At 38.2% G+C, this 14,081-nt stretch overlaps 2 protein-coding genes across 2 annotated transcripts; both read right to left on the reverse strand.

Annotated features, from left to right (window-relative positions):
* Positions 1-11,144: 11,144 nt before the first annotated feature.
* On the reverse strand, positions 11,145-12,353 carry LOC131480174 (TBC1 domain family member 4-like). Its single transcript, XM_058663159.1, has one exon. It carries the CDS (start codon positions 12,330-12,332, stop codon positions 11,502-11,504), a length of 831 nt encoding a protein of 276 aa, XP_058519142.1. The 5' UTR covers positions 12,333-12,353; the 3' UTR covers positions 11,145-11,501.
* A 464-nt stretch (positions 12,354-12,817) lies between these two features.
* Positions 12,818-13,501, reverse strand: LOC101531433 (TBC1 domain family member 4-like). The gene has a single exon (XM_036492689.2). It carries the CDS (start codon positions 13,499-13,501, stop codon positions 12,818-12,820), a length of 684 nt encoding a protein of 227 aa, XP_036348582.2.
* Positions 13,502-14,081: the final 580 nt, after the last annotated feature.

Consider the following 14,081-nt stretch of genomic DNA (forward strand, 5'->3'; position numbering starts at 1 on the left):
TCTGAAGCCCCTAGGACTGAAAATGCAACTTCTGATACAACCTTTACAATATTTTCAACACAGAAAGTGCATTTTTGAGAAACAGAGCTGCTAGTATTAGCAGGGTTACTTTGTTGATTTAGCTTAACAGGACAAAAGGTTTTCCTGAGCTGTTGCTCTGTCTTCTGTGGAAATTTTTGCACCAGTCAACGTGTTATTCATTTTGCAATACACTAATACAGTTGCAACAGGTTTTGTGGGGAGCAACCTAATTAAATTGTTACCCCTTTCTGTGCATTTGCAACCCATGGCATTTCTGAAGCAGGACCCAGGTGTGATATTCTATTGATGTATTTAGAGCTTGGCAACACTTAAGCATCATATAATTTCTTTGTTTCTTTGCTTTTGTATGTTACACTATTCAATCACATTCTTTCAAAATGTGTCTGTGTCTTTGAAGGTCTCCCCTACTGAAGGTTTATCTAGGAATGAATAGAGAACTAACCCGTGATTGTCTTGGATCAGGTCTTTGTAACTCCTTCCACAGGTCTCAATGTTTCAGACCAAAGCCCCCCACACAACTGTTAATAAAAACAAACAAACAACAACAACAAAAACAAAAACAGAGTTTCAGCGCCATGGCCTAGCTGCTACAGTCCTCTGCTTGAATGCACAGGGATCCCATATAGACGCCGGTTCTAATCCCAGCAGCCCCACTTCCCATTCATTTCCCTGCTTGTGGCCTGGGAAAGCAGTTGAGGATGGCCCAAAGCCTTGGGATTCTGTATCTGTGTGGGAGACCTGGAAGAGCTCCTGGCTTCAGATTGGCGCAGCACCGGCGGTTGAGGTCACTTGAGGAGTGAATCATCAAATGGAAGACATTTCTCTTTGTCTCTCCTTCTCTCTATATATATCTGACTTCGCAATAATAATAAATAGATCTTTAAAAAACAGTGTGATTAAGTAACTCTGAGAGTCTAGAAATTAATTTTCCAGTTCATTTCTTTACTCACCTAGATCTACTCCAATGTATTTTACCCTCCGTTGCCAATGCCTTTTCTTCTTGGTATACTCGGTTTCTTGTTAATTTCGGTACGTATGAATTTATCACTCATTGCACAATATTTCCGTATAGGAATATTGCTGCTTCTAAATGCCTCATTGCAAACTAGAAAAGGAATACTTTATTTCTTCACTCCTTCAGACTGTGAACAAATGAAATAACACAACTGAATATTTCTAAATAGTAATAGCAAATCCTCAGTACAATTTCTGTACGTTTCAGGTGATCCCGTTTTAAGCCTCAGAGAATCACAATATGCTCAACGTGTAATAGTAGGTCCCATCCGTGAAAAACAACAGAACTGCAGAAGAAGTTGGATTCTGCTTGTGCCTTATCACTAAATAGAAATGATTGAGAAGTGACATTTCGTCTTTCTGGGTACGCTATTCCATTTGGACAAATGATCCAGGCAGCTTCAAGTATATTGCACAATACCTAATAACGTCCTGATAAAATGTGCAGAATGAAGTACTACGCTGGGATGAAAGTCGTTTCACAAATAAAATGGCTCTATTACTTTCAGGGACTTTTTTTTTTTTACTTTTTACTGAGAATTCATCAGAGTGAAAATAAATGATTTTATCTGTGACATTTTAGCAATATACCAAGTGATTTTAAAGCTGCTGAAGCAAAATGAAAAACACTTAGTCTGAAGATTCCTGAATTGCAGTCTTTACTTTTTCATATTAATAAGAAATAGTTTCTATGTGTCAAACATTTTATTTGTACTTCTATTTTGATTGTGACATCTAAAATTTAAAACTTACCAATGTAATAATTAATAATATAATACATATGAAAATTCTAAAATACTAGAACACTAATATAGTTTTTGTTTACAGCAAGCAGGTACATAAAATAATGCTAATGAAGAGTTTATAGTAATGTGAGAAATTAAAATGCAGTGTTAAATTCTAAAAAAGGCCAGACAAAATGGTATGTATGCAACTTGGGCTGCACATCCAAGACATACATGCAACGAAAGACCAAAAAAGACAAAGTGAATGTTAGCAGCATACTTTGGCGGGATAGATATGAAGTGATACTGTTTTATTCGCTGTTTTTCTTCTTTCTTCATTTTTTAAAAATATATTTTTACTTTGAATTTTGAATTGTGTGGTACAATTTTGTGTAGGCTGGGATTCCCCCTTAACTCCCACCTCCCTTCAGATTTTTCCCATTTTACTACAATAGTGTAGTCCTTCAGAAGGAATCACAATTCTATCAGTCTCTTATTTAAGTGTACCCCAGCATTGTTGGTACAGACAATGTCAGTCAGTCCAGCATCCCATTGCCTACACATGTCCAACAGTTTCATTGGGAATCCATCTTTCATCTGGATGCAGGGATGCATGTTCCATTATACCCCTACATCTGTGTATGTTAGACCCCAGTACTCCATCACTATACATTACCATAACTGAGAAGCCATGAAACAAGGTCTGCAAGTGGTATGAGTTAGAACAGTCACAACAACAACAACAACAACATCAACAACAAATTACAGTACAAAAAAAACAAAAAAACCACCCACCACTGAGTCCATAATATGCACATATTTCTTGGATGACAAAAAAGAACAACAATAGAAAACCAAAGTCATTACTTTTAATATGTATGAGTGAAAAAATTGCAAGTTATTTTTCTGCTGTTACCCAAAGCAACACGTTGTGTTATGACAGTAAATTTGGCTAAGTATTTTAGATTTTATAAAGAATTTTGGGGTGTTCGTGTCAGAGCAATGCCTCTATTTGCCTTTTCATTTTCTAAAGCAGAAACTAAAGAGTAACGAATTAACTTTTTGTCAGCCACATCTAAATAGAGGACTTTCTCGGAAAGTCAAGGCTCAGTTTAGACTTCAGTGTTTCACTCTTACAACATGAAAATAAACACTATTTCAGAAGCCAAAAGTGTTCCTATTAGTGTTTAAGTTATTTTCAGTCACTTTTACCTGGAATCTAATCCAGGCCTTAGTTTAGAAAGGGAAAGCTTAGAAGTGAATGCTGTGTAACTTCACAGAAATCTCAACTGAATTGCCCATTTTTTATGTACATAAAGGTTTTTTTTTTTTTTTTACTTGATGGTTATACATAAATGTAGTATTCTCAAGAGTTTCACCTAAAGAAATCTGTACTGCTCATTACAGATCTCCCTGAGAGGATAGAAGGCAACTAAATTATATGTATCTGGAACCCTGAGAATGGGAAAACACTGACCCCTTCAGAGAAAGGTGTTGTGCCAGTGTTTAACCTGGAACAGCCAAAATAAAATGGCATCCCTGTGCAAAAGGGACGGTCCTGTTCTTTTCAATTCTGAGGACTGCAAGGCTCAATTCCTGAAAGAAGAGGATGAACATTAGAAAGTCTTGTTAGAAAGAAGCTCGTCGTGCCTGATATTTGGTACCAAATTAAGATACCTAATGGAATGGCAATAATGCATAATTTAGTGTCTGTATTGAATCTTGAACATGCTCCTTCTTCTGGCTTCTGGCTTCCTGATAAAGCACACCTGGAATGGAAGAGGTGATATGTGATGTGTCTAAATTTCTGTCACCCAAATGGGAGATACAGATTGAAACTGTACTTTGTGGATTTGTATTGGCTCAGCTCTAGCTATGTCAGCATTTGGAAATGATCATTGGCTAAAAGATCTCTCTCTCTCTTAATGTTTTCCTTTTGCCTTTCAAATTAATAAAGCAATATCTAATCGAAATATAAATAAACTACTAAACAGATTATAACACTGATCTGTTCTCAGTATTCTTTTGTAGAAGCCTTTCATTATGGTAATAATTTTGTTAGGGGGTTAAGTTAATGCTAACAGATTTGTTAACACTAGATTTAATCTGAAGATTTCAGCGACTCCTTTAGAGTTAAGATAAACTAACTTTAGGCAATACAATCTGTCTGAGTCTAAGAATGACCTTCAAAATATTGACAATAAAGGTAAAATACAGATGATGACTTCCTGGGACATTTTGTTGCAGGACTAAGCGCGCGAGTGCAGCTGACTTTTGGAACATCTTCTATTTGGTATAAGATATGTTTTATGATTACATAGTGCATGCTACATGCTATATATTTCTTGATTAGCTATCTTAGTCTAATTGATCAGATCGAAAGTATAATTGACTTGTAAGTAATGACCTCTAAGCAAGTCATTTGCAGATTGGAAAATTGGATTTTCATAAAGTATCAAAGAACTTGTCTAGAAGAGTAAAGAGATACTGAGAAGAAAAAATACCACATTATTTCTATTTATTGTATGACTAACCACAGTTTCCCCAGCATTTTTTTTTAATTAATACCTTTGTTTCTCTTGGAATTAGTACAATGCGCTTAGTACAAAGACAGACTAACTGGCCCAGAGTGATAATAACCTAGTGGCTAAATCCTGTCTTGCAACTGCAGAGATCACTTATGGGTACTGATTCCTGTCCCAGCTGCTCCACTTTCCACCCAGCTCCCTGCTTGTGGCCTGGGAAAGCAGTTGCAACTGTCCCTCTGCCCTGGGACCCTGCTCACAGGTGGGATACCAATAGGGAACTCCTGGCTCTTGGCTTGGGATTAGCTCGGTTTCAGCCGTTGAGGCCACTTGGGGAGTCAACTAGCAGATAGAAGATGCTCCTCTGTATCTCTTGTTCTCTCTGTAGATCTGCCTTTCCAATTAAAATAAAACAAGAAGGGTAGAAAACAGAGTAGTACCTGAAGTGATCCCACATGTGACAGCTATTTGTTTAAACATCCAGGATGAATTATACTACGATTTTCAAACAGATCTACTTTTTCACAAAACTACTTAGTTTTCAAGTCCAAAATTTATCAGAAAAGGAGAGGATAATTTGTTTATTAATTACTGTGATAATTTATCAAATAAGTCAACTTTTCCCAAAAATGATTAATAAGATGAACAGACAGCTTCTATTACACATATTTACTTAATTCTACAGACAGCCATATGGCCCACATGGTTCACACCAAATTTAGAGAGTGATATATGGCAAATTCATTAAACAGGCCACTTTCTGTGAGCACCAAATTTTTTGCCTAGTAACTGGAAACAGATCCTGTGGGTTCTAATAAGTAATAGAAAACTCTTGAAATAAAGGGGCTTATAGCTGGCTGCAGTGTCAAAGCTTTCAGCATAGCCTTGAGAATTATGGTAGTATCTGATTGTGTCTAACCTGATGTAAGCTCTGTTCTCAAATAGCGAATACCCATAATATATTCTAAGTAAATCTTGTAGTTTCAAAATACAGTTATCGGGCCCGGTGGCGTGGCCTAGCAGCTAAAGTCCTCGCCTTGAAAACCCCGGGATCCCATATGGGCACCGGTTCTAATCCCGGCAGCTCCACTTCCCATCCAGCTCCCTGCTTGTGGCCTGGGAAAGCAGTCGAGGACGGCCCAATGCATTGGGACCCTGCACCCACATGGGAGACCCGGAAGAGGTTCCTGGTTGCTGGCATCGGATTGGCGCGCACCGGCCCGTTGCGGCTCACTTGGGGAGTGAAACATCGGATGGAACATCTTCCTCTCTGTCTCTCCTCCTCTCTGTATATCCGGCTTTCCAATAACAATAAAAATCTTTAAAAAAATACAGTTATCTTGGAGGGAGCAGCTATCTGTGTGATTATATAAATCATATTATATTTTCAATCATCTTTGTGGCTTTCTGGTCACTAGCTAATATTTACAAGTATATGAAGTTGTGGTCCATTCATTGAAAAAAAGAAAAACAACATAAAATTTTGGATCCACAAAAGATTTTGCTGTATCTTTCCATTTTCTTTATTATAGAATGCAAACTATACTCATAATTTCTGAGTGTTAAATGCTATATAATTGTCATTATTTTATTTTTAATAAATCAACTCTTATCAAGCACAAAATGTATCTGAATGCCTTCAATTTTGCATAGAATGTTGTTATCTATGTGATGTTATATATAATTTTTCACATATGATTCATATTCCAACTTCATGGAGCTCCTTGGGTCCCTTCTGTAAAAATATTATGGCAGTATCAAAACATCTATATTTCATTCACCCTCGAGTTTACCAGAGCTTCTAAAATGTAACCTCCAGAGCAGATGTCAAAAACTAAGGCCTTGCCTCAATTTCAAATAATAGAATGACTGTCAATGGATTATGTTAGAGAAACAGAATCTGTCTCTATTTTTGTGACATTATGATGTCAGGGTAATCTTTTTCCATTCATTCTGCAACATTTTGTCATTCTTTGTCTCTCCTTGAATTATGTGTAAGGAAGAAATATTCTTGGCCCAGAGCTATTTTCATATGCCCCATGCTCAGCCACACTTAGCAAACTGCCATACACAGATGAGGTTCATTAATTTAGCCATGAATGAACTAGACAACTGTTTATATGGGAAGCTTACTTTTCAAATAACTTCCATAGCAGATTTTTACAAATGTAGTTTTGGAAGCTTTAGATATTCATTTCAGACTTGGAGAAAAAGTACTAAAATCTTATTTATGAAGCATTGTAAAGTTATTACAGAGCAACAACAGAGTTGGTCATTTATGGAGCCAGTGAGTAGTTATATATCTAGATTAGCCTCTAATAGAGCTCTTTAGTGGCACTCTACTGACACTTATCCTATGAAAAAGTTATCTCTTTTTCTATTCCTTGCAGTTCCAGAAACCATTATGGACTAATAATAAAGTCCCTAAGGTGTTTGGGAAGAATACCCAGTGTCGGTAACTCACAGATAAGATTATTCTTTATGTTTTTTAAATGCCTCATGGAGAAAAACTTAAACAGCATAAGTCATGTTAATATAATTAAGAAACTGTGTGATTCTTACATTTTGAAATCCAAAGGAACAATTTTTGACATTTCTGGGAAGACAAATTGGGTAGATTTTTTCATGTAACAGATGCAACGGATGCATGCCTTCATTCACAATATGTTGATTTTCCATTATTGTAACCAATTTTTGAAATGTATTTATTTATTCGAGATATTGATTTTCTAAAATTTGCAGTCTAATTTGAATGTATTTGTTGTGTTAAAATGCTGTTTTGAAGTACGTGCTCATTGTAAAATGGTAAAAGCTAAGTTAATACTTAGGATTTCTGTGATGAAAATAAGTTTCAAGAATGTGACATATTGTCAAAAGATATACAATTAAAATTAGGGAGTGTAAGTTCAAAATATCCACTAGCCAACATAGTAACAACAGCTAGTGACAACAATGTATTCAACAATTGGTTTTGATATTTGGGAGTGTTGAGTAATGCTGCCAGCTGCATGGCTGTCATCCCATACGGACTCTGGTCAGGCCCAAGCTGCTTCACTTCCATTCCAGTTCCCTGCTACACAAAACCGATGGCCCATGTGGTTGGGCCCTTGCTGTTCATGTTAGACACACAGACACTCCCAGCTTGTTACAATCCTGCTTGTTGATGAGACTTGATTGTTTTTTGTTCCTCCCATTTTTTTTAGATGACTACTTTTAACCAACATATAAAAAGAACTGTATTCTATGATCAAGAAGAGTGCTTTCCAGGAATGGAAGGATTGTTCAATGTTATTTTTAAGTAATCAACATAGTCTACTACAATAACAGACTAAATATGGAAAATCACAATTACATCATTCAATTCAAAGCATTGACAAAAATCTTAGACCTACTTATGATAAGCCATTCAATTAAAATGAGAATAGGTAAGTTTGCATAATGTGATAAAGAACACCTAAATAACTTCTATAGTTAACTGTCCATTTAATGATAAAGATCAAATCCTTTCCCCATGAGCTCAGGAGAAGTCAAACATATCTGCTGTCATCACTATCACTCAATGTAAGGATATCATTGTAAGGATGTACAAAATGAAATAAAACACAAATAAATCAGAAAAGACGCAACATTTTTTTTTCTATTTGAACAATTTTTTTATTTCTATTTGAACAATGCACTGCTAGCTTTTTAGGAATTATCAAGAAATACACAGTAAAACACTTAGAAATTCTTTCAAATTAGTTTGGCAAAGTCTTAGGATGGAAGATAACCATATGAAAATCATTTGTAGTCATACAAGTCACGTCTGAGATCAGTTCAGATGAGGTTTCTTTGGGGATCCCCTCACTGAACTGCTGGACTCACAATCCCAACTATGGGAGAATTGCAGGATCTGTGGTCTGACTGTAGAGTCCATGTGTCAGAACTGGATCTCCTCAGAGGCTGAAATGGAGCAGTTGATGACATGCCCAGATGCACATGGAGGATATAGAAGTTCTTTGGGTCCTGCAGAGGTACCAGTGCAGAGGAAGCAGGCCAGAATAAATTGGTCGACTACCCCAGCCAAATGTTGTCAGCAAATATCTGGGTAACTTGAGACTCTAAGGTTGACTATAACAGTCAATGGACCTTGGAAGGATTTCCTTATCTTCAGATGGGCAAGATACATAGCATCTCGGAATCACCAAACTGCTTCAGCGGAATTCTCAGAACATGCTCCACCTTAGGGACTCTGGGATGACATTATTTGGCCACAACATCTCCCCTAATCTACCCACTTCCCCCAGACAGGTAGAAGAAAATGTGGAGACAATGGTCTTATCCATTTTCCACTAATCCTCAATCCTTCCCACCCCGATCAATTAAGTAAAAATCACCAAAAATAACTGTTCCAAATATTTAAAAAATCAGGTGTGCTTCTATATGCCAGCAATAAATATGGGGAAGCTTCAAATTAACCTGTATTAGCACACAATTGTTGAAAAGCATAATATTTAGATGTAAGATAATAAAATAGGTATAAGTTCAATATGTTAAAGTGCTAATGAAAGGAAAAGAGACATTCTAAATACATGGGAGACACAACATATTCATAGATGAGAAGACTGAATATATTGAACATGTTAATTTTCCCCAAATACATACAAAGCTTTAACACAATCCTATCAGAATCCGATACATTATTATAAAACGTATATGATAAAGAAGGGCAAAGAAAATGATTACAGTTTTGAAAAGAGCAAAACAGAGAGGGACATATCTTCTTGGTTCCAACATTTGATCTACAACTAGATTTATCAAGGCTTTGCAATATGAATGCCATCTTAAATAATTTTTGACAAAATTGCAAACCTGATTCAGTGGAGAAGTAACAGCTTTTCAACAAATGATATTTCAGCCAATGGATACTCATAGATAAGAAACCTACACACAGAGAGACACACAAATTGAACGTGAAAACGTAAAATATGAAAATCTAAAGGTTCATTAAATTAGTGTTGGATAATATATTGAACCTGGAGCTGGAAAAAAAAAAAAAACAAAGCAGCATGATCCATAAAACTGCAGAAATTGCTAAGCTGCACTTCATTCATAACAATAGAAGAAAACTTTGTGAAAAATCCTAATTAGAGTAAAGGGAGCAATATTAAGCCCAGAGAAAAAATTCACAAGCTGTGTGACTAACAAAAATATGCAGAATCTAAAAGAAATATCAAATTTTTTAATCAATCCAGCAAGAAAATGGACAAAATTCAATTAAATGGGTTTCATCAATTCACCAGAAAATTTACAGATGGCACAAAACACATAACAAAATGTCCAATATCCTTAGCTGATAGGAAAATGCTAGTTAAAAGTATACCAGAAAAAAATAATTCCCATAGAGATAACTTAACACCTGTTAGGATGGCTAAAGCAACATTACCTATAGGTACCTTATATCTGCGTGGATGCAGAGGAAGTTGAGACTCACACCTTGTTGACAAAAATGTCAAATGATGCAGGCACTTTGTAAAACAATTCATCCATTTATTAAGTTAGCAGGTAAGTAACTGTTACATAGACTGGCAATTACGCACCTGAGCATATATTCCAGAGCCAGGAAAACTTATATTTATGCAAAAATCTGTATACAATTGTTAATAGTAGTTTTATTCATAATAATTGCAGATTGCAAACCATTCAGAAGTCTTTGATAGGGCAAAAGACAAAGCAACCCAGTAATACACAGCAGGGCCGATCCTCATTGAGCACAAAATATCAATGCATAACAACTTAAATGAGTCTCCAGAGAATTATTTGGACTGAACAAAGCCCTATTCTCAAAGTTTACACATTGTAAGACTACATTTATATTGCATTCTGAAAGCTAAAATTAAAAGCATACAGAGAATGTATCTGCCATGAAGGGAATCCCGGGTAGACGTGAAACACAAGAAAATGTCATTTTAGAAAGCATTCAAAAAGTTTGGTGCAACAAAGAGAGCAAAGATTGCCTGGTATATGATGTTGGAGAGCAATTCAGGTTTAACTAAACAGAATGGAAGAAAGTAGCGTGGTGTCTTGCTTGAAATTATATACTGTGTAGCAACTTTCATCTTTAAGTTAGTTGTATTATAATTTAATAGCTGAAAAGTAGAAGAAAGATCAGCAAATTCTTCTGGACTTTTCCTGAAGCCTTAAACTTGACGAATTTCTAGAATGATTGAATATTGGTAAACCTGCTGTGATAAAATTAAAATCAGTGGTTCGTTTCCTATTTATTATGTGAAGATTTGGAAAGTGTATCACCCTTTGATACCATTTTATATCATTTGAACAATGAGATGCAGTATGAAACCATAATATAGTTTTCTTTAAATAGTGACAGTTAAATTAATGGTGCATAAAGAGAATTTAGGAAATTATTTACACTAAACTGTGATAAGCAACTAGTTTGAGTTACCAATGCTGGTCTGATTTTCCAGAAAGTTAACAACAATTTCCTTTTTTTTTTTGTCCTGGGTAGGCCCAGTTACAATGTCCTACCTTCTTACGAAGCCCAAAAGTAAGGTCTAATAGGACTCCCACTGCTTGTAGAAGTGGCATGCTAGTTGGCACAAAGCAGGTGGGGCGGAAAGATCTCCCACCCTCCCCTAAAATCCACCACAGCCTGATTAGCAATCAGTTATTCTCCTCCAATAGACAGATGCACAAAGAGTCACATAAATGTTTCTACCTTGCCATCATTGAGGGAAACATGCTTTTCTTTGGAAGCAAAAAATACATTCATTTTTTCAAGTATATTTCAATATGCAAAGATAATCAAGCTTTGTTTCATTACAAAGACAAAAACAGAGATTTCACACTTCGACTTCCTTTGGTGTGGATTCCATGAGGTTCTGACTTAAAAAAGAAGAACACAAAAACTATACTAGATATACATTACTCATTTGACCTGAAAGCATGAACATTTTTTCCATTTTACATATATGGATGTGCATGTGTGTGTACAGTCATCAACAAGAGAAAACCCCAGTTTACAAATCTATGATGGCTTAGGGGTGGCAAGCTCCAAGGAGAGCAAGATGCACCTGCTGATACAGGACCCAGGACCAGCAGGAGGTGGGTCCCTCAATGTGGGCTGGCATTGCACAGGCTCTTCCTCTCCGTAGCAAGCTAAAGAGCATTTGCTGCTGGGTATGTATATCTGCAGCTATGGCTTATTTCCTGACTTGGCTTTGTTGTTGGGGTTGCAGTTGAGGTCTCTTAGCAGTACTTCGCAGCTAGCTAGAGCATCTGCTGGCACAAGTTTTTGGATATGCTCCACTGTCTTTTGATAAGCCATCTTCTGCTCCAGAGTCCGGATTAATGTCTTCATTTTGGTCTCTCGGTTCAAAAGATTTTCCAGGTTGGATTCGAAGGCCTGGATTTTAGCATGAAGCACCTGTAGTTTCTCTAGGAGGTCCATGTTCTGTCTTTTCAGTTGGCTATTTTCCCTCTCTAGCTTCTCCAGAGGTTCGCTGTCCTCACAGGCACAGGAAGACTCTTGCAGCTCATCCTGTAGCATGTGATATTCCACCTCATAGGCATGTAACTGTTTAGAAATATCCATCTCAAACACCTGGGTAATGATCTTTTCCATCTCAGAGGTATTCATATCTGGAAGTGTGGTTTTAAGGAATTCCACAATATTCTCAAAGTTTTCACATTCCATTATAAGTGCCTCCTGGCTACTCAGCAGGCTGAGCGCCACTTTAAATATAACTTCAGTTCCCTGAAGAAAAATTATATCAAAAACTCTGGCTACAAATCCCAGAGGGAACTGAGAGGCAAACAGTGTGAGGAACCAGGGGGCAGCATAAAGGCTGGGGTTGATCTCATTCTCTTCCAAATGATTGTAGAGATCTCTGTGATAGTCATGCAGGAGCCTGGAGAGCTGGTACATTTCAATCTGCAGCGACATCATGTCGGATCTATACTGCTTGCGAAAGCCACAGTCATACATGAGGAACTTGAGCATCTCGAAGGCTTGCTCCTCACTCATGTGCAGAAGCAGGACTCCAGCCACGAAGCTGATGCCTGACAGTAGCCCACTTCCTTGTCCAGCAAAGAATAGGCTTTCAGGAGGTTAAAGAGGGACAGCTGTCCAGACCCAAGCTGCACGGAAAAGTAAGGATGAGTCGGAAATGTCCTTCCTAAATCCACAAGAATGGCGTGTTGCTGAGCAGTGAGCTGCTTTAAAAGTTCCTTATAGGATGTGTCTGGAGGTTGCTGTTTATTGGGCAATCTGTGTCTTAAACAGTACTGTAAAGCTAAGAACTGCCAAATCTCTCCTCGTCGACTCTTGGGGACGCCTTCTTTGAGTGAAGTGTGAATGTCCTCCATGTCACTTCTGAGTTTCGTCCTGCAGTTTAACAACTTCTTATCCCAGGCTATTAAGATGTCCTTCTGACAGCAACCAACTTCTTCATAGTCCAATTTAACTTTTCTGGACTGAAGCTCATCTCTTCTGGCTTCCAGTTTCTGGTTTTATTTTTCCATTCGCAGCAACAAGATTTGTTGATGTATAGCCTTTTTCCACAAGCTCTTAAACTCTTTGGACTTCTTTTTCTCTTCACCCTTCTCTGGGTCCTCCTCGCCAGACAGGAAAATTACCAGTGGGTCCTCCTCCTTGGTGGGAGTGAGAGGGGACAGTGGCAGCAGCTCGTTCCTGTCCAGCCCATCTTGCTGTTGCATTGCTGAGGGAGATCTGTGTATGGGCGAAGCAACCCGCAGGAAGATGCGCTGCCGCCAGGAGATCCGGCGAGGAGTGACAGGCGTTCCTCCGGCATTTAGGGTCTCATTGCTGCAGGTAGAGGAGGTCCTTTTTCTCCCTTCTCCATCACTGCACTGCTCGCTGGAGCCCTGTCTGAGCAGTGGGGAGCGCAAGCCAGGCGCCCTCCCGTCCTGCAAGTTGAGTTTTCTCTTTGTACTTGAGGGTGGGTGGCTGAACGTGTGCGCCTTTCTCCGGAACTGCGGGGAGTCGGAGTCCTCCTCTGGGAATGAGTGCCACGCTGACGACAAGGGAGAGGCTGGCGGCGTCCCTGGAGGAGAGTCCCCTGGCGAGTAGTCCTTTTCTGAGGCCAAGTCCTTGTTCTGCGGAACAAGCTGTTGAAATTGGTGGGAAGGAGAAAGGCTTGTGGTACCAGTCCAACAAATGCCATGATCCCTCATTGGGATTCCCAGCGTCTTCAACCCACCAAAGACTTTTTAGAGGCTGTTCATCCGGGGTGAATATTTGGAATCCACCTGATTTTCAAAGCACACATGTAGGATATGGTTTTTCATCTCAGAGGCGACTCTGTGATAGTGCCTCTGAAAGTTAGTGCGTCAGTTTTGCTTTCCCAAGCAGTTTCTATCCTCTGTGTTTTTCACATTAGTTACTTTTTCGCAAAGGGATGACTTGGAATAATTTTTTTCAATGTCAGTTTATTCTGTATAAACTGAATTGTATGAAGAGTAGAAGAATAAAGCTGCCAAGGAGTCGGAGAATCGTAACGAGCTGGTGACACGCTCTGTCTACACTGACCCAGCTGGAATGCAAAGGACTCTCACCACAGAGCAGCATGCCCTTGCATCCAAGCAGTGTCTTACAGCATAGTGAGGTATTATCAGTAGAGTTAATATTATTGTTAATTTCTAGGAAATGCTGATGCTAGGCACCCCAATCAGTTGGGGGCCATCAACTGATTCGTTGCTTGGAAGAGTTTTTTCCTGGGAGTAATATGAATATCTTCTTAATGACAGGTGATGA

The sequence above is a fragment of the Ochotona princeps genome, chromosome 4, assembly GCF_030435755.1.
Source record: "Ochotona princeps isolate mOchPri1 chromosome 4, mOchPri1.hap1, whole genome shotgun sequence".
Classification (NCBI taxonomy): Eukaryota; Metazoa; Chordata; class Mammalia; order Lagomorpha; family Ochotonidae; genus Ochotona; species Ochotona princeps.

Bases quoted from the DNA above. Each gene is read 5' to 3' on its own strand.
- LOC131480174 (XM_058663159.1), bottom strand. From the start codon at position 12,332: ATGAGTGAGGAGCAAGCCTTCGAGATGCTCAAGTTCCTCATGTATGAC.
- LOC101531433 (XM_036492689.2), bottom strand. From the start codon at position 13,501: ATGAGGGATCATGGCATTTGTTGGACTGGTACCACAAGCCTTTCTCCT.